At 54.1% G+C, this 20,564-nt stretch overlaps 5 protein-coding genes and 1 non-coding gene across 6 annotated transcripts; 3 read left to right on the top strand and 3 right to left on the bottom strand.

Moving 5' to 3' along the window:
* Window positions 1-1,240: 1,240 nt before the first annotated feature.
* On the bottom strand, window positions 1,241-2,532 carry J4E85_010235 (uncharacterized protein; the record flags this gene model as incomplete). The annotated part of the gene is made up of 2 exons (XM_051474447.1): window positions 1,241-2,373; window positions 2,427-2,532. 2 exons carry the CDS (start codon window positions 2,530-2,532, stop codon window positions 1,241-1,243), a joined length of 1,239 nt encoding a protein of 412 aa, XP_051321637.1.
* A 3,278-nt stretch (window positions 2,533-5,810) lies between these two features.
* On the top strand, window positions 5,811-6,739 carry J4E85_010234 (uncharacterized protein; the record flags this gene model as incomplete). The annotated part of the gene is made up of 2 exons (XM_051474446.1): window positions 5,811-6,339; window positions 6,390-6,739. 2 exons carry the CDS (start codon window positions 5,811-5,813, stop codon window positions 6,737-6,739), a joined length of 879 nt encoding a protein of 292 aa, XP_051321636.1.
* A 682-nt stretch (window positions 6,740-7,421) lies between these two features.
* J4E85_010233 (uncharacterized protein) lies at window positions 7,422-10,566 on the top strand (the record flags this gene model as incomplete). The annotated part of the gene is made up of 2 exons (XM_051474445.1): window positions 7,422-9,320; window positions 9,370-10,566. The coding sequence occupies 2 exons, from the start codon at window positions 7,422-7,424 to the stop codon at window positions 10,564-10,566; spliced, it is 3,096 nt and encodes a 1,031-aa protein (XP_051321635.1).
* A 1,066-nt stretch (window positions 10,567-11,632) lies between these two features.
* Window positions 11,633-13,270, top strand: J4E85_010232 (uncharacterized protein; the record flags this gene model as incomplete). The annotated part of the gene is made up of 3 exons (XM_051474444.1): window positions 11,633-11,660; window positions 11,717-13,060; window positions 13,119-13,270. 3 exons carry the CDS (start codon window positions 11,633-11,635, stop codon window positions 13,268-13,270), a joined length of 1,524 nt encoding a protein of 507 aa, XP_051321634.1.
* Window positions 13,271-18,043: 4,773 nt separating this feature from the next.
* J4E85_010231 lies at window positions 18,044-18,115 on the bottom strand. Its single transcript has one exon. It is a non-coding gene; the product is annotated as a tRNA-Arg (tRNA).
* Window positions 18,116-18,741: 626 nt separating this feature from the next.
* On the bottom strand, window positions 18,742-20,271 carry J4E85_010230 (uncharacterized protein; the record flags this gene model as incomplete). The annotated part of the gene is made up of 1 exon (XM_051474443.1): window positions 18,742-20,271. One exon carries the CDS (start codon window positions 20,269-20,271, stop codon window positions 18,742-18,744), a length of 1,530 nt encoding a protein of 509 aa, XP_051321633.1.
* Window positions 20,272-20,564: the final 293 nt, after the last annotated feature.

Raw genomic sequence — 20,564 nt, 5'->3', positions numbered from 1 at the left:
TACGGCCGCCGGGGTCCGACAGGCTGCAATAAGAACAAGACTATCCTTCCTGACTGTCCTTTCTTTCCTCACCTCCGCCCACCTTCCCACTTCTCTTCGGTACCCTTGAGTACCTCTTTTGTTCCGAAACCTTCGCTCACATGGATGAATCGCGCCGTTTACGGTGTAAGTCGACCGTCCTACGAGGCCCATCATGCTGCCCCCAGACCTGATGGTCATACCATGTGTACAAAGGGCCCGCTACGCTGTATGACGGGTTCTTGTCGACATCTGTGAGAGCGGGCTCCTCGTGCGGGTGTTATGGGTAGCCACGGACCGAACGGAAGAAACGTGCGCTTGGCCGCTCATCTGGCGCAAGAGTCCTTGAAACTACGTTTCTTGGGCTGGACCTCGAGCGCCCGATTGGGGGAGGACGTTCAATAACCGCGAGACGGACGTGAGTGACGGTACCACACGGAGGTCTCGAGACCTAGGCGAGAGTATGTTGGGGCTCTTGCTGACGATCGAACGGCGCATCCCAACGCGCTCTGATGCGCATACGCAACATACAGTAAGCCCTCGACTCTTGTTTCCGCGAACACATAACCCCCCAATAGATTACCCGATCCCCGGGCCAATACAACGGCGGAGGTGTACGAACGGAGGTCTCACGAGAGCCTAGGTGCGAGCTGCGTTGGGGGCTTGTACTGACAAAGCGGAGGATGATTACCCACCCTTTTTTCGTTGATTCTACTGCTTCATGTAGTGTGTTGAAGAAGAGAGCTACACGAGAGTCTGTCAAGAGCATAACACTGGTACCCTCAATTAGATGTGACAATACGCTCACAACTCTCACCCGGTGAAGAAAGAGTACACGTCACCGATCTGTCAGAAGGAAGGAATACGGCAGGCAAAAAGCTGGACAATTGGACGATGCACATGAACGCAACGAAATGAGACAGAAGGTAATGCAACTGAAAGCAAGGAGCGAAAAGAAAAACTGTGTGGTGGCTGGTAAGTTCCAGCTATCTTTTGGTAGCTGCTGTCGTGTTGATCTTGGATGTGAGGAGGTCGGAGGACGGCCCCGAGATGTTGACGCGCGAAAATGCCACGCTATGACGTCATCAATGTGCGTCATTTACGCGAACATCGACGTTCCGTAGGCGTCTGCAGGTTTCTTAAAATCATTGGTATGTGCTATTGCAGATCTCCGTAGTGATCCGATTATCATTGCACTGCCGGACTCCTTCGCTGTACGTGGCTACGTCGATTCATCCCAGCGCAATGGTGCAAAGAAGTTCCTCGCCAGGTCGAATGTCATGGTGAGCCCAGGTATACCCACATCCTCCTCCGTAACAGCCCAGTAGTCCTTCAGCATCTCCAACTCCAGCTCTTCGAACAACGAACTAATTCCAAAATCATAGTATAGAAAAGGCTGTAGCTCTGATAGCTGAGCTTCGAAAACCTTGATTAGTCTCGCGAGACCCAGCGTATCTTCGTCGCAATCCGCCCAAATCTCGTCCTCCACCTTTACCAGTTCTTGGCGACGCTCAACCTTAAACGGTACCACACCCTTCTCTGCCCAAATGAAGACATCCACCATACTCGCTGCGCACTCCCACTCGGCCAAGAATCGGTAGCGGAAGCTCTGTGAGCACCAATCGCAAGCGACCAGCCCGCAGATAGAGCAGAAGTTTGTCCAACTATTCGCACGATATGCACATCCTTTGCAGCGCGAATAGCTATACTCTGTCGCATAGAGCATCTTGCGTCGCCACAAGTGGATACAGTTGAGCTGCAGGAAGCTCGGAGTACCGCCGTCGAAGATGACGCTAGCGTCGTGTGGTCTCGGGGCCAGAATGGGGACGCGTCGGCGCAGACGAATCTCTTGTCGAGCCATATCTGATGGCGGTGACGGCCGTGGGCGTGGTGGTGCTGGATCTGGTAGAGTTACAATTGTTATCCCGACTGGAACGACATCGTCTGCAGGAGCAGCTACGTCAGCCTCGCTCTGCGCTGCCTCTACTTCGCCGTCTTCGCTGAAATCATTCTGAGGCCCGTCGATCCAGCTCAGCTCAGATTGATTGTCGTCAACGTTATGAAGTTGACCATCTTGCTCGGCTTCATCCTCGGGGTCGTGGACCACTTGCGCCGGATCTGTTGGGTCGGTCTCAATCTCATCATCAGACGTATCTTCGTCAGTTGCATCATCCTCGTCGTACTCCAGTTCATCATCTTCGTAACCCCGTTCGTCGCCATAGTCTATATCATCATCCAACTCATCATGGTAGCCATGATCATCGAAGTCAGGATCGTTGTAGCCATCGCCATCATAAGCCGCATCGTACTGCGTGATGGCGTGGCTTAATTGTTGCTGGCCAAGTCGATTGAGTCCTGCGCGACTATAGCCACTGTCTCGATGCAGGCCACGAGCACCAAGCTCATACCCCTGATCGTCATACCCCTCGACTGGATCTCCGTAAGACGGGCAACCTTCATCCTGATGGAAGCCTTCGTTGGTCCAAGGTAGTAGGCAAACAAAGCAGAACTCATGACGACAGTAATGACAGGTCATATGGTTGCAAGCTTCTTTGTGCTCCATCCAGACCCGGCAGTTTGGACATGACTTTGCGCGACAGCTGCTCGAGTACTCAGGAATCCACTTCGGCCTCATCCCTGGCTCGTCCGATACTATACACCTGTGCTCTTGACCTTCCCACTCATGCTGGCATCCAACACAGGTGTTAGTCCCGCATCCGCAGTGAGCGACCGTGGAAAAAGCGTGGCTGTTATCCACATGAGATCTCGGAATGAAAGAGCGACAGCTTTCATTGGCACAGTAAACGCGAATGGCGCGTGGCGTGTAGTATTCTTGCGCCTTGAGTGAGTAGGCCTCGAGGACCTCTGGGCTCAGCAAGTGTTCTACAAGACGACGTGGGAGTGGAGTACAGCAACGGGCTGGAAAGGCCTCAGTGTCAGCGAGGGCAGCGTTGTAGGCGTCGACGACGCAGTTGTTGCACATGAAGTGTTCTGTGCAGTGAGCGACACCTTCGGAAAAGATGAAGTCATCTCCACAGATGCAACACTCGTACTGGACTGTATCTTCGATCGGCCGCGTATCGATAGACGGGGATTCTCCAGCGCAAGCTTCTTGCTCGCCGACTACACACAATCCACTGCCCCTAGCTACCCTTCCCGCGGACTTTCGAGCTTTGCGCAAGGCCTTGTGATTCATGCCGGCGGACGCAGCTGGAGTTGTGTCCAAAATCCCTTCTGGCAAGAATTGATCGGCCATAATTGAGGTCGATCTGATAGGGATTGTTGGTTGGTCGTTGATCTTGCTTAGTGGGTAGACGGATGTGCTCGAAGCGAGATTCTGGTAAGTCAGTATTCAGTTGACCAGCCGGACTGGAGATAATGGGCCTGTGGTCATGGAAATGAGCTGGTATATATAAGGGGGTAGTGCTTTCATCGCCACCTTAATACTAAAGGCGGGCCCATCACTAGAATGGTAGGAAATGGGGCATGATGTCTGTGCACCCAATCAACCCCAGTAAGTTCTTGAGGAGTCAATGAATTGTAGTCGAAGCTTGGAACCGATCTTTTTCAGTCCGTGAGGCTGCCAAGAAGGGAGGGTGGAACTGTATAGAAGCACTTGTGTGACTTGGAAGAGGGTTTTGACTAGTACCTATGCTAATTTGACGCAGTTTGTGTTCGTCGTTCGTATACACCTAAAAAACTCAGAGTAGTTGAGTTCCAGTAATTGCACCATTTCAAATAGGGGAGACAAAAATAAGAGCACTTCCGATTTCGTGATTTCAGATCTACCGATCAAAATCGGATTTGTTGCATCACATCTCGCCTAAGGAAAACCCCGAACAGGCGTGCAGCCTATATTAAGATAGGAGCATCCAAAGCAGGCGACCTGAGGGCAACGTAGGCCTCAGAGTGTTCCGTTTTTCCCCGTCTCCTCCCAATTCGGCCCCCCTCATACAATGTATTGTACTGACAACATGAAAACGTCCATCGAGCACGCACACTGGACTGTCTATGATGAAGGTGGAGATGGAAAGTAAAAATGCAAATGGGCCGTCTCGATTCTATCTTATCATACCGATGCGAAATCAAGGTGTGGTTTGCCTCCGCGGATCACACTTGAGCGAGTAGCAAGCAATAGACTGGGCCTCATACTTGCACAGATAGCAAGAGGACGAGGAGAGCCGAGAGCCGTTCGAAAGATGATACATCTACAACAAGACCTAGTAAGCAGCGCGTAAATTGAGACATCAATACTCGAGCGCAGAGTGAAGGAGATAGGTGAGAGTCGATCTTCCCAATGGTTGTGTATTGCATGATGGGACCAATGACAAAAAGGGTATAGCGTAGTCGACGATAGCCCAGAATGTGGGGGGCAGCGTGTCACATGCCACACCTTTGTCTCTGTTTGAGGCCATGTGAAGCGTATTGGAGGTGTCGGCTGAGCCTAGGTGGTCTAGAGGGGTGTCATCCGTACGCTGGTATCGTAGTGAGGCTGGCGGGGGTGCTGTCGTCGTGGTGGCGAAGAGGGACTGGGGGCAACGAAGTACCTGTCGCTGTGGCTAAGGACATGATGGTGCGAGTGATGCGAAAGCGTACAGTGCATAGCAAGCTCTAACTACTCCGGAGTAGATGCCTCGCGTCGGCAGGACTGTGATAACGTAGTGGTTGCGATGGCGGGCTGGGAGTGGGGAAACTTGCATGGCGTGTCGCGGTACGCTGATTGGCTGAGCGGGTGGGCTGGCTTCCAAGGTTCCTTTCCTAAATAGCGCTTCTGCCATGTGACCCTCTCTGCTCCTTCCTCGTGATTCAACCCTCCAGGGCTTGGAATTCGGTCGTTCAACTCGCTGATAATCGATAATCAATCCTGTCTGAAGACAGCCCAGAGTCTGCAGTTTTAAGGTAAGCTTTCTGTTCTATTTCCCATTCTGTTCTATATCCCAGCGCTGCTTGTAGAGCAAGTTGTCGCGCCTTCGCCCGTCACCTGATATCGCGCATCCACCACCATCCGCCGAAGAACATCAACGACGAGTTTGTACCTCTTTAATTGGTAAGTGAGCATCATCGCTGGTTTCGCGCGACCGCCGGAAAACCCTGCATGCGCAGTCTGCCCGCGCTTCTGCACGGCTTGTCGCTTGCTGGGAGAAGCGCACCGGGCGTCGCGATGGCATCGAGCCTCGAGCCCGCCCGGTGGTGTTGGTTCGGCATCCCGCACTTGATGGACGCGCGCATATCCACCACGAAACGACGCACGACGCCATTTTGCATCGCACGATACGACGGCTCTCTTTTCAGTCGTGACAGTTGCGTCTCACAGCAACGGCCAAATGGACGCCCAATCCTTCTGCTTGCTGGCGCTCTGTCGCACCACCTTGACCTACTCACCTGCTCGCGCCCGTGCTAATGTTTGTCGAACGCAGGCCGCCTCTGTATGCGCTCCCCAAGCGCATGATTGCTACATCAAGTCGTCTCCGACTTGTGCGTGAACCGGTGGGCGCCGCTGCTCCCCCGCCTCGGTGCTTGCGCCTGCGACTCACGCTTCGAGCGCGTTGTTCTGCCACTTTCACCAGCCTTCCCATACGTCACCCGCTTAATTCACTCACCCACGGCTACCTCTTGGTCGCCCAAAGGAGCATTTCGTTCTAGTCAGACTTCAGCGCCTCTCACTATTGGCTCTGTACATCCCAGGCCTCGCCGTCTCAGCAACCGCGCGCAGAACCTCGACGCCGATCCCAGTGTCCAACGCGGATTCCAGCTGCTTCTATTCATCCCTCCCAGATAAACGACCTGACGCCATGGCTGACACCGCCGGATACCCTACCGACGGCAAGCTGGATGCACACAACGTCCACACCAACAAGCGGAAGCGCGACACGCGCGATCAAGGCCTGAACCGACCTGCTCCCCACTCCGCCAACAACGATCTCACCGACCAAGCCACTGCCTCATTTCTCGCCGCGCACAACGCCGCCGACGACGACATGCAACAACAGTTCGACGTACACCATAACGGTGGGACCAACACCGCGAGTGTCGGCGACACTGCCGCCGCAGCGCTTGCCTATCACCAGATGACGGTCCCCCAGGCGACAGAACTCCAGTTTCAGCCACAAAACTCAGGCGACGGCTCCTTCAGCATGGGAGACCACGGCCAACAACAAACGGGCATGCAAGACTTTAGTCTCGAGGCTTTGAAGGCAGCTACACAGACGGGTCGTCCCGGTCAAACAGCACCCAGCGACTCGCCACCGCAAAGCTCTGCGCACAAACCTCAAGTTGGCACAGATGAGTGGCACAAGGTCCGAAGAGACAATCACAAAGAAGGTAGGCGTCCGTGCGAGCCCTCCTAGATACAGTTACTAACAGCTGCATAGTTGAACGCCGCCGCCGCGAAACCATCAACGAGGGAATCAACGAACTAGCCAAGATCGTCCCCGGCTGCGAGAAGAACAAGGGCTCCATCCTGCAACGGGCTGTCCAGTTCATTACTCAACTGAAGGAGAATGAGCAACAAAACATCGAAAAGTGGACGCTTGAGAAGCTACTCACCGAGCAAGCCATCACCGAGCTCAGCGCTAGTTGCGACAAGTTCAAGGCCGAATGCCAACGGGCGTGGGACGAGTGCAATATCTATAAGCGCACATGCGAAGCTAACGGCATCATACCCGACGAGATCAAAGAGCGCCAGGAGAACGGCGAACAGACGGGAGCTAATCCCATGTAGAACTGGGAAGAAGCCTCGCTTTTTGACTATCTCTTCGACGTGATAGCAACCTTGCCTTGATAGCCATGTTCGGAAGACACATATCTGTACTTCTTTTCTCGACCTGTCGGTCTACTGTTCATTCCCCGCACTGGCAGTGCGGCAGATTATGTTATGTTCGGCGTACAGCTGTGGAGATATCGCTCGCTCTTTAGGGACAGGGGTTTCTTATTCGTTTGCATCTGGCGGCAGCGATCGCGGTGCGCCTGGGTTGGCCTCTCCCATACAGACAACCGAGGCTTCTCTTACGTCTTTTGATGGCTAGCGACTCATTTTACAGCAGGGAGGCGTTCTGCAATGGTACATCACTTTCGGTATTCAATGCCCATCGCTAATTGTGTTATGAGAACTTGTTGTTGTGATAGCTTTCAACATACGGGCATTTCGCACAACTGAATGTTTAGCATGAGTCGCGCTAATCGGAGCCCTGCTTATCCATCCGTTAGGTCGGCGCATCCCACCTGCCGAGCATACACAGCGCAACTCACCTTCTTGAATCGTGAAGACACTTGCCTCGCCGCTCTCCCAAACTGATCCGTCTGAGAATCATGATCCGCACGTGAAAGGAGTCCCAGACATGGTGGGCGCAGCACGTTTCCACCAACTCGACCACCCCACACCCACATAATTCACGCGATCGACCATGGCCAACAGCGACGTGCCCGGAGAGCCACTCGTGCCTCCCATACTGGATGCAGCTGAGCTGATCGGGAACTCGAGCGCTGATTTCCCCGTCATTGAGGCAGAGCCCGAGGAAGAGCTCAATCTGCCCCTCGATACCGCCGAGCAGCAGCGCATACTGCTGCAACAGGACCAGGACCAGCCCCAAGCCGGGCCTCCCCTCACGCTGCCAGCCCGCCCCGGCCTGCAACGAGGCAATTCAGTTCCTACGCCCGCGCCGAACCTACCCCCGCCCGCACCGCCTGTACCGCCGCCCGACACGCCACAGAACGATTCGCTTTCGCTCGCACAACTGCAGAACCTCGTGAGGGGCATACCCAAGGTCGAGCCCGCCCCATACGCTTTCACATACGATGACGCATCATGTTTCGAGGAGGAGCTGGAGGAGTGGTTCTCGTATGCCGTCGAGGAGCAGGCCATGCTGCTCAAGACCCAGGCGTCCTACGCATTGGAGTGGAGCGCATTTCATGGCCTAAACGACGTGTCCAATGGCGAGGACGGCTTGGACTGGGCCTCGGCGACGACGACACAACACGACGACTTCGTGCGACATCTATTGGGGGGACTCAAGGAAGTCGACCCTGTCTTGAGGTTGAAGAAACTGGAGGCATTGGTCTATGTCCTCCTTGGGTGCTGGCATGAGACTGCAGGGCTGCCTGACCCAGCTGCGGGCGAGGCAACAGAGTCTAGCACGACTTCAGCGCGCAACTCTGCATACATCAAGTCAGATCGGCAGGCCTCGCTCATTAAGCGCAATGTGCACCTACTCGCCGAGAGTAATGGCGTACAGACCATCGTGGACGCACTCAGCTCGTCGCTCCTGCGAGCATGCGGCGCAGATGTTACACCTGAAGCCCAGCGCGATTCCAAAGAGGCAGAACGACGCGAAATTTGGTGCACCATGACTGCAGTCTATGTCTTATTGGAGGTCGCACGCGACGAGGAGAAGACGCAGGACAGCCGGACCCTCAGAAGCGCCATCCTCGCCCTAGAGAAACCAGGTCTCCTGATGCTTTTCGTGGATCTCATCGCGAAATTGCGATGGGATGAGTCAATCAATCTACCGCTTAGCAAGATCTCACTGCTACTCTGGAAGGCTATGTTGGTGACTTTCGGCGGTCTTGCAGAAGTTGCCAAGGTCAAAGAGACCTTCCGGGACACCAGCCTTGAGTCAGAGGATTCCAAGGGTCAGCCACTCATCACCGCGTCCCCTCTTGATTATCACCTCTTCAGACAAGAGATAAGCTCCAAGTATCCTGCGTACAATCCACCGCTTCCCGTATTCCCTCTTGAGCCAGAAAACAACTCCATCCTGCCGCCACTGAAGAACCACCCTAACAAGGTCGCTGGCAACCATGTATTCGGCTCTGGGCTAGGCGACACAAATGGTAACAGCACATCCATCCTGCATCAACCGGTTCATATCGCAACTCCGGCACCCTCACCTCCGCCTTCGCCTGCAGGCCCCGGTGGCAAAGGTGGAAAGAAGCAGAACTACCAGACAAATCAACTGTTCCCATTCTTGTATCCGCCACTCGATGAGTCTAGTAACAAGTTGGGCGGAAAGGGCTCGACCGACCTACAGGACCTTCTGGTGGGACGCAAGTGGGAGGGCTCAGATATTCCTGCTTCTATCTTGGAAGCCGCGGAACTGTTCGCTAAACGCATGAAGGCCACGCGTGCCATGAAGCAGCTGTGGGAGGAACGTGTCGCATTTATGAAGTACGAGCGCGGTTGGACAGGCCCTGACGAGAACCCTGATATCGAGGAGCTGTCACTCGAACCGAGTGAGAAAGCTCAGTCAAAAGAACTCACACCCGGCAGCAATGAGGAGCGCTTGCACTTGGTCGAGGAATTCTACGTGAGTGGGCCAAAACTCAATGAGGATGTACCAGCTGACCGTACACTAGCGCATTGCACTGCCTAATCTACAGTCACTAATAATTGTTCTGATTAAAGCCATCCTTGCGCACGTCACGGCACTTGTGACACAGTCCAGTGGCGCGAACGGGCTCCAGAGCGGTTTCCAATTTCAGGATAACCAGAACGGCACGACAGCCGGACGGCCTGACATGAGCGGCATGAACGGACATGGTAGCACCGTGGCGACGAATGAGGAGCTTGACGCGATGCGCACACAAGAAGTCCTGGATAAAGCAGTCACCGGCACTCTTATATTAATCCTCAAATGGTTCAAAGTGTCCCACATCCTCAAATTCGAGTATATCACACAACTACTCGTCGACTCAAGCTACGTTCCGTTGATCTTGAAGCTACTGCAATTGCAAGAGGTGGAGAAGATTGTGAACTTCAAGAGTGAGCAGGAAGAGTTGAACTTCTTCAACTTTTGCCGGACACATTCCAGAAACGCCTCTGAAGAGGACCGCGTTGGAGGAAACGAAGGAGAAGCGCATGACGGCGAATCTGACGAAGACGACGCCGTCCCACCCCCAATCCGTCTGTCCAGGGAAGACTCGAACGAATCAGGTGTTGAGCCAGCCCTACCACCTGCCCAGCTACAACCTCCAGAGGTAGACGAGCTCGGCTTTCCAACGAACGAGCTGCCTAAAGAGCCAATCACCAATTTCTCATGGCGCGCGTTCTTTACGTCAATCAACTACTTGCGGATCATGCAGAAGATCTGCAAGAATAAGGCACATCGTAACCTCATGCTTGTCTCGTACAAGTCTTCGCAGTTCCTTCGCAAGAGCCTGAAGGTACCACAGCCGGAACTACGCCTGTACACACTCAAGCTGTTCAAGAACCAAGTTCCGTACTGCGGTCGCAAGTGGCGACAGTCGAACATGCGCGTCATTACTGCAGTGTATTTGCACTGTCGACCTGAGCTCCGAGACGACTGGTTGGCAGGAAGTGACGTGGATGCTGAGGTCGACGAAAGTGTTCCGCTCGAGCAGGCCTTACGATCACTTACACACTGGCACAACCTCAAGCGATACCCCGAAAGCTTAGGTGCTAAACCTGGCGTTCTCGAGGAGGAACAAGATTTCTTCCGTAACGAGCTCGAGAAGATGGACTGGGGTGAAGAGGCTGCGAATGAAGGCGAGCTAGAGCATGGCTGGCCGGATCTTCCGGTTGAGGGTTGGTGAATATCTTCCACCCTCGCTCCTGAACAATCCACCGCCTAGCACCTTGGTCCATTTGATATATTTGATATCCAGTCTGGATGTCATATTAATAGTTGGCGCAGATGATTCCCAACGCGGACGGTTTCTCCAGCGACCCAAGTATCAGGTACATCGGCGTAGAGAAGCAGTACGAAGTGGAAGATTGGCAAGACCAACACTTTCGCGTTCCATTTCAGAATCGGCTCCCAAAACATGGCCTGGCCCATCAGTGTTCAGAAGGTCAAAGCGTGCCTCTCGGTGGGATATTCATAGCGAATTGGAAGAGCTCGTCATAGCATCGACAAATAATGATAGTGAGGACGACGATGACGAAATTGGGAAGAGATACGAATCTGATGCGACGAAGAAGTATGGAATCAAGTTTCGTTTGAACGACGGCTGGCAGAGAAAGGGAACTAGAGTGCTGCGACGTGAGAAGAGAGCAAAAAGCGAAGGCACTGCATCTAGTCCAGAGGCTGTTTAATACGTAGGTAGGCGAAACTCGATGTTGCGTCTTTGTTCGCAAGCCGCAAATCTGGTCAGGGATACCCACAGAACACAAAAGCATTAAAGGAACAATCGCATCAAATACCGCATGGTTCTTATAAACACTGAGCGCTTGGACTTAATGCAGTGATGATGATTGACATTCAAATGCCGCGGCAATTGAGGCTAATGCTGTCATCGTGTAGCTGTACTGAAGAGAGGTGCAACAGTATGTACACCGCGTCGGAGCTAGCACAGCATCGGGTCAGACAGTCTAGACAGCAAACGACGGCCAATTAGCCATCAGTACATCCGGCTTACCTGGGGTAGCTTTGCAAAAGAAGAAATGCGGCCCGTCTTGCCTGACTCGGGATGGCACTACCCCGAGCTCCCCACAGGTTGGGGTTGGCTAAAAGACGTCGGCGTCTGCTCTGTCGTCGGAACAATTGAACTCATTCGTTCTCCAATCTTCACCACTTTTCTCGTAGAGTTCTTTTTTGCGTCTTCTGCGTGTGTGCTTGTAAATATTCCGTATTGTACCATTACTTGAACGCACGGCACCATGTCAAAGGTTTTCGACTATGCCGAGGGTCAGTTCCCGCTTCCGCATTCCGGTTGAACCTTCATCGCTGACACTCCCAATCAGTCGCGCAGCACAACACAGCGGAAAGCTGCTGGGTAATTCTGTACGGCAACGTTTACGATGTAACGCGCTTCATCCCCGAGCACCCTGGCGGCTCCAAAGTCATCCTCCAACTCGCCGGCACCGACGCAACCGAAGAATACGATCCCATCCACCCGCCGGGCATCCTCGAAGAGAACCTCGAAGCTTCCGATAAGCTCGGCACCATCAACACAGACACCCTCCCGAAAGAGGAGAAGACACCAGAAGAGACGGGCGAGGCGCAGGATGAAGGTCCGGTGGATCTGGACAATCTGCTGAACCTCGATGAGATTGAAGAGGTGGCAACGAAGCAGATACCATACAAGGCCTGGGCATACTACTTCTCCGCGAGTGACGACCTGCAGAGCAAGTCCTTCAACAACAGCGTATACAGAAGCATACTGCTGCGGCCACGCGTCTTCGTCGACTGCACCCGCTGCGACACATCGACGTCCTTCATCGGCAACAATGTCAAACTCCCCATCTATGTCTCGCCCGCCGCCATGGCGCGCCTCGCCAACGCCGACGGCGAATGGGGCATTGCGCAAGCGTGTTCGCAATACGGCGCCATGCAAATCATCTCTCAAAACGCCTCGCAGACGCCCGAACAAATCGTCGCAGACGCCACCCCCGGCCAGGTCTTCGGCTGGCAACTCTACGTCCAGAACGAGCGCCAGAAGAGCGAAGCCATCCTCGCCCGCATGAACAAACTCGACTGCATAAAATTCATCTGCCTCACGCTCGACGCGCCCGTACCCGGTAAGCGCGAACACGACGAGCGCAGCAAGAACGTCGGCTCCAACCTCCCCGTGCGCGCCTCGGTCCAGGAATCACAATCGCTGTCTAAGACTAGCACGAGCGCAGTCACACCCACACAAGCCAGCGAAGATGAGAAGCCAAAGCCAAAGTCAATGGGCATGGGTCAGTCGTTATTCTGGGGCACAGCCGCAGATTTGACATGGCGCTCTACTCTACCTTGGCTGGCGAAACACACGGACAAGCCCATTGTGCTCAAGGGCATCCAGACACATGAAGACGCCTACCTGGCTTCTCTACACGCACCCCATGTCAAAGCTATCATCCTGTCAAATCACGGTGGCAGGGCTCTCGACACCGCGCCCCCGGCCGTACATACGCTTCTCGAGATACGAAAGTACTGTCCTGAAGTATTCGATCGCATCGAGGTGTGGGTAGACGGCGGCATCAAGCGCGGAACAGATGTCGTCAAGGCACTTTGTCTCGGTGCCAAAGGTGTGGGCGTGGGACGGGCGGCGCTGTTTGGATTGGGTGCGGGTGGTAAGGAGGGTGTTGCGAGGGTTCTTGAGAGTAAGTCTTTGTTGACATCGCCCTTTTTCTGTGATTTAGCACTAACACATCACAACAGTCCTGAAAGCGGAAACGGAAACGTGCATGCGTTTGCTGGGTGTGGAAAAGGTGGAGCAGTTGGGCATGCAGTATATCAACACGCGAGCTGTTGAGCGTGATGTCTGGGATGGACCGGGCATGGAGAGGACGGCCGTGAAGGCTAAGTTGTAGAGAAGAATTCATTCTCGTTGGAAGCCGTTGAGTATCCGGACAAACTTGCAGAAAGTTTAAGAAATGAGGACCTCTTGTGAGCGTTGTTACGTCAGACTTACCGATGCCTGATCCTGCTCGTTCTTAGAGCATGCATGGGCAAATTCTTCGTTGAGCCTTCGTTTCACACCTCGCTTTCCAGACCATGGCAAATTACCATCCTTAGGCCGCGTGTCGATTGTGGCCTGATGCTCGCGTGTTCACCAGAGCCCGATCGTACTACAATCTCAGGAACAGGGTGTTCTGTAGAAGCTTTGCTAGATCGTTTCATCGCATCCCCACCGTCCTTATTCCCACGATCATACTTATGTTGCCCTCCAGTAGATTCAGCCAGCCTTCCTGGCACAGCACGTCAAAGCCGACTGGGAATCACTTCCGTCGAGACATCACAGCATTACACCGTGGAGGCGTCTAGACCGAGATGCTGTAATAGTTAAGCTTTGCGCATCAGCCTATCTCCCTCTTTACCCTGGGAACCTCGAGTTTGGCTTCGGCCCGCTGTCTCAACGTGCTACCTTGGCTGGGCGTTCGTCTCGGAAACGCTAGGGTTACGCTATGAAGAGGAGTGCACGGCATCTGAACCTACTTTGCTGGTGATGTCTTGGAGGATACCAGGGGTACTAGGGCTTTTTTACTGACCAGTCGGAATTTAGTGTAGCTACTGGTGAAATGGTCTAGAACGATGGTCGGAGGAATAGTTGGGTCTTCCGCGAGGAGATAGTCATGGTATTATCCATGACCATGGTCTTTTACCACAGTAAAACGGTTTTGAGACATGGTATCACTTCTCTTTGGTGGACATCCAGTCGACCCGTCGAATAGCTTAATGCCAGTCTACGACTTCTCCATCACACGTTTCACTGGTGAATGTGATGGAGTAGTGATAGCGTGAGACCGTCATTCTTACTCACAACCTACCTGTGCATGCTATAGAGCGAGGGTTTCCTTAGTGCGAGCGTATACACGTCTGAAGGCATCCAGCGTTGTGCCTGAAAGGTGGAGTTGCGTGGTTACATAGGAAAACCAAGCCACCCCTGTTCCTTGCCGATGTATCAAACGGCGCCACCATCCAAAATTCAGCCTTACCCACCATGTTGGTTCGTACTAACGCTCCTGCAGCCTGCCACGTGTGTGCCTTCTGCATCAGGCATGTACCCTCTATCCCCCACCAAGGGTTGTTCGTCACCAATGCTTCAACAACGTGCTCGTAGCTTCGCCCGCTCCGTGCCGGATACAGCGTCTCCTTCGACTTGTACCGCGCCCAGTACTGCTGGCATCGCAGAATGGCTATTGGGGCGTTTAATGACGTTGCTTCCAATCCATGGTGACACCTGACTATGCGCGCAATCTTGAGAGGAACGCGCTAGAAGGGTGGCTGATTGCTGATTGATGCAGATGCCTAGGATAATGCAGTCTGACGTGCTCGTCGACGTTGCAAGCCCAATAAGGATATGCATCTATGGTTTCGGGGATTCTTACAGCTGGCTCGGTTGCGGCACGATCCTAACGCCGCATTCATTATGAAGACATAGGCCGGCTGTGGCGGCAGTAGGTCCCATGCTATAGCTGTTTGCATGCGATAGGAGCACAACGAGGCCAAGAGAGATTGGCCCGCGGGAGCTGTTTGGAAGGGGAAGAGCATTCCGTGCATCAGAGCAGGCAGGGGCTTTGAGGTATTCCATCGCCCTCCGGTGATGCACCTTGACATCATCCTCTCCAGAGGCATGGTAAATAGTGCAAGTGGACCCGAATGGCCTGCCGCCCTGTTCTCGTGATGCTACTCCCACTGGAGGACCCTGAAAAGCTATCGTGAGGAGCTTGGACAGCTGTTGGATGCAAAGCGACGGGGGCTGAGCTTGCGAGCTTGCTTCACTATTCGCGGCCGCGGTGAGATTGCGATGATGAGGTACGGGTGCGCGCGCGGGGCCCAAATGGGGGAAATTATATAAAGCGACCCTGACACTTATCGGGCCCGTGGACTACTGTGTGTTTCGAAACATCTCTACTGTCTTGCTCATCTTGATGACCGTGGTACTGCCTTCCTAAATCAAGATCAACGGACTATTTCACCGCGACTGCGCCCCTTCTCTCCGTTACGATCGTCTAAATACGGGTTCCCGTCCAAGATATCTTGCCCTTCGCAGAACGCAACTCGACTTCAAACCTCCCTCTCTCTCTGCTTCTCTCGGCTGCGCCTCATCTACCCCGGCTACCACTTCCGCCCGCTCGATCCGGCCAACTACGCACCATGAAGGACTGCCCGACGTGCAAAGGCAATGGAACCACAAAGTGCGACGCCTGCAACGGCAAGGGCTGCCCATCGTGCAAGCGGTCCGGCAGCAACAAGTGCAGCGTGTGTGAAGGCACCGGCGCGATACATGCGGAGCATTGAGCTGGTCCTGTAAACGAGCTGGAACTCCGAGGTGCGCACAGCCACAGGCCCCCTCCCTTACACAGCGCATCATTCACTCCCATGTCTGAGCGCTAGCCGATTGCTTCCGAGACACGACCGAGCATCGACTGACTTATCGCAGATCATCCTCGTCTTACCCATTCATTTCATTTCCCTTTGTCCCATTAGCGTTTTGCACACAGTCTTTATCGTCGCGCGGGCGCAGAAAACGATCAAGTTGGTCACCGTGTGGGGGGTTGCGAAGAGCGAGATACGCAGAGGCGGCAGGATTGCGGCACTGGAAAAGGCACGTCAGCCAACACGTGCATGAGATTATACCCAAGGAGGCAATTTCCGACTGTTCCGGAGTTTCAAAGTTTAAGGCGTTGACGGTCTGTCACTTTTTTCATTGGCCGAACTTAATTGTGATTGCGAAAGAGCTGGATTTTACGGGTTTGAGGGTATCGCGAGGACGGGGGGTTGGGTTGATGACGTTTGTCGTTGTCGGCTCGCTTTGGCTCGGGCTACCAGTAGTGCTGCAGCTGCCGTTTCGCCGGCGCGGTAACGCGAGCTCCTGAGCACTCGTCGCTTAGATAGCAATCACAAACTACTTCCCGCTCTGAACGCAGGCCGTCGTTGTGCACCCGTATACATTATGCGAGCCTTTCACATGCGGACGTGCAGTCGGTCTTGCCGATTGCATGAGCATCGACCGGTTCGGTGACTATGGCAGGCACGGTGAGTGACAGGAATGACAGGAGCGACGCTTTCTAGCGCCTCTTTCGTGGAAGAAGGTAATTACCTTGTATCTCATTTTCTGTCTAACCCGAACAGGGTCGCCAGCGATACTAGATGCCAGTTGTAGAACGTATCTTCGCAGGCTCAATAGAAGCAGCTTCGACAATTCCCTCTCTCGAAGTCACCAGCAATACCGCCCGGCATTCAAAACGTCTCGGCGATCAACTTGAGCGTTCCCGCGGAGACTGGTTAGAAGGTTCATCGCTACCTGACTGCAAGATGTCACTGAATGCGGCATTTGTTACAAAGCCTCCGGCCAGGACCAACGCGTCTTGACCCGTATTCCTGGACCAATCGCCTCAAACCACGTCTTCAAAGCCTCGTACCTGAGTACATGGCTGGGCACGCATGACGAAGACGCGAACCAGTGTGCTTCAGGCTCATGGTCGTTTAATGCGTATCTTTGGCACAGAGAGCTTACCTACAGTGAGCAGTAACCGGCATGACACAAGTCATCTTTGGTGTCACTATCACGGGATAGACTTCCGGCAACCTTCGCGGCGCAGCCTCTAATGTCAAGGAATTCCCTGCTGGTCTTCAGATAAAGAGGAAGGGATATATAGGCGGGGTTCCGCAAGCTACATGATTAGGGAAACGTACCTGTACCGTTGCATTGATACTTGTAACTGTGTTACTACGCTACACAGAATGAGGCTACTATTGCGCGGCTCATAGAGGCCTCACAGCTTACTATAGCAGAGAACTTGTGTCAATAGGCTTCATGATAAATGTCACCGAGCGTCCCCAATGTGTACGGCATATGTGTAGAAAGTGTGCCATCAATCGAGCGCCTTCTACCAGTGTTGATATAGACATCCTGCGACCCTTTCTGTTCAATGTACCCTGCCCCCATTATATTATCGACCCGATTACTTCGATGGAACAGGGGTTGCTTCAAGACCTCGTGCCGCTATCAAGAAGTGAAGTGTTAACAGAGATCAAATGTTGTGACAATGATGAGGAGATTAGGTAATGCATAATGGATAAGCACACTGCCGTGAAATCCTGACTGCTCAAGTGCTGGCGTGTTGGCTGGTGGCCCCGAGGCTATTATCCTTGGACCTTATTCCGGGATCGAGAAGGTTAAGTGGTGAGCCAGAGATGCTCAGATTGAGTTATCTTCGTTTCATGCAGTAGCAGTCTCAAAATTCCTGTAGCTCTAGGCAAAATCTAAAAGACCGAGCCTAATCGTAATGGAATCTTGCTGAAGGTTGAGCTTGTGTGTAGCAGAGCTTGTTTGTCTGTAGCTTCGACTTGGGTGCAGAGAGTGACATGACGGTTCAGCCTCTTCGTCTCTGACAGGATTTATCAATGTCGTTCCAAGACAGTCTTAGTATCATGGAAACGTACGAGGTTATAGCGACAGGCCTTGCTTGGGTAGGGAACAGAATCTAGATGTTTGCGTGACGTTCCGGCATCCTCGTGGAGCCTACCCCACTTTCAGTCCCCGCCACCACACAAAAATTGAGCGCCAATGCGGCCGATACCACCCTTTGTTCTCTTCGTTATGTATGCAATGTCTGAACGCCCACGAGGGCAAAAAACGACCGATGTGGGACTCGAACCCACAGCCTCAGCCTTAGGAGGGCTGCGCGCTACCATTGCGCCAACCGGCCAGATGTTGCTTTATGACAAAATTTGTTTTGGCAAAAATTATATTCGCGTTGGAAAAACCGGGTAGTGCTCTCTTCGAGCCCCTCTGGCAGAACAAAGGCTCCTCCGGTTATTCGCCGGCCAAGTTCGGCTCTCTACACCATTTCGTTGTTCTTCAGATACATCGGTCCTTCGCTTTTGGCTCTGGTTCACGATGGTTAGAACCTTACAAGGCCAGGGCATGCGGTCTAACATCAGATATCCTTCGAGCAAACCACTACTAACACGAACTGGGTCTCGGGAAATGTGATGTTACAGACGTACATCTCTCAACCTTGAGCTTGCGAATCGGAGAGGTTGCACTGCAGGGTTGCGAACGCAGTCTGTCGATCGCGTCGATTTCAAGACAATAAAGAGGCAGCCGGGCTTGAACGTTTCAACTCATGCTGTTCAATACTATGGATATCTCTTTTGTATGTAAGCCTCCCCTTTCTTACTATACACCCGCTCCATGGCAAAATGCTCGCTGATCTTACAAGAACCCATGCGCTAAAAACCAGAGTATCATAAAACATGGCCAGAACGTAGATGCGTAACCCGTCAACAAATATCAATCAACCACTCCAGTGCACGACACGTCAAAGTCGTTCTAGGCACTTTCAGCCCTTCCACTGCCGCCGCCTTCCCGGCTAGTCCTTCTCTTCGGCGTTGGTCGCATGTCTGCCCTTCCCTCGGTGGCAGCCTCATACCCGCCGTCTTCTTCCATTTCACTCATGCTTGAGGCGTTGCTGAGCATACTGGCCCGCTTACTCTGCCAAGGCAGATTGCCTTCGTTAGGCGTACTGGGTCGAGAGCTGACTGCAGGTCTTTGCGGTGGCTGGCGTGCCGACTGCGCGTTGCCCTGTGTAATAGTTGTGCTGGAGCGGAGGGAAGACTTGCGACTTGTAGTCGTGCTATTCGACGCGTTGCTCCACCGGCGCTCATGGCTCTCCATTGGGCGGAGGCGACCGTCCATGTCTACGTCTGGCGTTGGTGTCGTGCTGCGGGACGAGCTTCTCGAATGTGATCCGTCTCTTCCTCTAGCGGCTTGCAATGTGCTTAATCGTCGTTTCCGTGACCCGGTGTGCGAGAGACTGTGGCTGTGACCGTGGTGGTGTCCACTCTTCTCGACGTCTGCACTGCGTCCACTGATACCGCGAGCGCGCTTCCACCCCCGCCAGCCGGTCCACCACAGCCAGCCTCCTTCTTCTCTTGCAATCTCGCGTTGTCTGGCCCGGACGCGCTTCCGCAGCTCAGCGCGTCGCTCGTTTTCGGTGGCCCAGTATTCGTTCCTGTAAACTTCCCACTCTTGTCGGAAGTCGGGCGTGAAAGGCTTCGGGAGCAGGAGCAGCTTGATGTAGTCGCCTCCAGGCGCAATGTCTTCTTCGGCGTATTCCTTGCCGTCTTCCGTTATGCGATGGCGGGGTCGGCCGCCGTCCAAGGCGTGCTTGTTCTCCTGCGCAATGTTGATGAAGTGGTATGAACTGCCGCCCTGCTCGCCTCCCCACAGCCCGCCCGAAAATGGCACGATGAAGTGTCCCCATTCCACGAGCTCCCTCCACCATGGCCCTCTAATGACCACAATCTTAGCGTTCATACCCCTCAGGCCTCGGTTCGCGACCCCAATCCAGCGTCGTGGCCACCGTACTCCTCTTTCCCATTGGCCAGTCGCCCAGAAGAGCAGAGCGGTAACGACGCCTGTGATGAAGCCCACCTTCTGCAGCATGTCTACAAGCCAGTATTGCGACCCGCCAATGCCCTTGCCATCTTCTCGCGGGCGCAGCCATAGCAGGTAGAAGCAGAAGCCGATCCATACGGCGAGCAGTGTGAGGACGAAGGTGTTCTGCCGCCGCCGGGCGCGGAGGGTGAGGTACTGGCTGCGGAGGCTGGCTTCGAGGATGAGCAGGTTCAGGTAGATCTGCGGCGGCGACGAGGGCAGGAGCGACGTCGGGTCGCTGAGGACGGGCGGGCGCGGCGTCTTGATGGTGGGCAGGCGGCCGTTGGCATCGTGGGGCGGGTCGGCGAGGATGGACGCTGAGTATGGCGGCGGGTCTCGCTCGACGCTCTCGGCCACCCTGGGCAAGCTCGTGCTCGGCGCCGGCGCGCCCTTGACGAGCTGGTCGAGTGTTTGCGGCGCCATCACGCCTCTGTCTGGGGATGCCGTGCGCGTGTCGGTAGAAATGACATGTGAATGCGACACTGGCGACACGAAGGTGCGAGTGTTGCTATGGGGTCTTGTCCCAGGCTGGTGTCTTTCTCTCTACCACCACCAAACGGTTGCGTGCACGTGAAAGAGAATGCGCACCGCGTACGAGGGGCCCGCGTGCCTATATCAGATGCTGTGCATCCGGCGCGAAGTCGGTCTGGCACTCCGATGATGCACCCGCTCGCTTAGCTGGGGCGGTGAAGACATGGATTGCTGGCATACCTGTT

This window comes from Alternaria conjuncta (genome assembly GCF_024043145.1).
Source record: "Alternaria conjuncta strain BMP 0040 chromosome Unknown scaffold_22, whole genome shotgun sequence".
Classification (NCBI taxonomy): Eukaryota; Fungi; Ascomycota; class Dothideomycetes; order Pleosporales; family Pleosporaceae; genus Alternaria; species Alternaria conjuncta.
The sequence above is the reverse complement of the archived record's forward strand: the minus strand, read 5'-3'. Positions and strand labels throughout refer to the sequence as shown.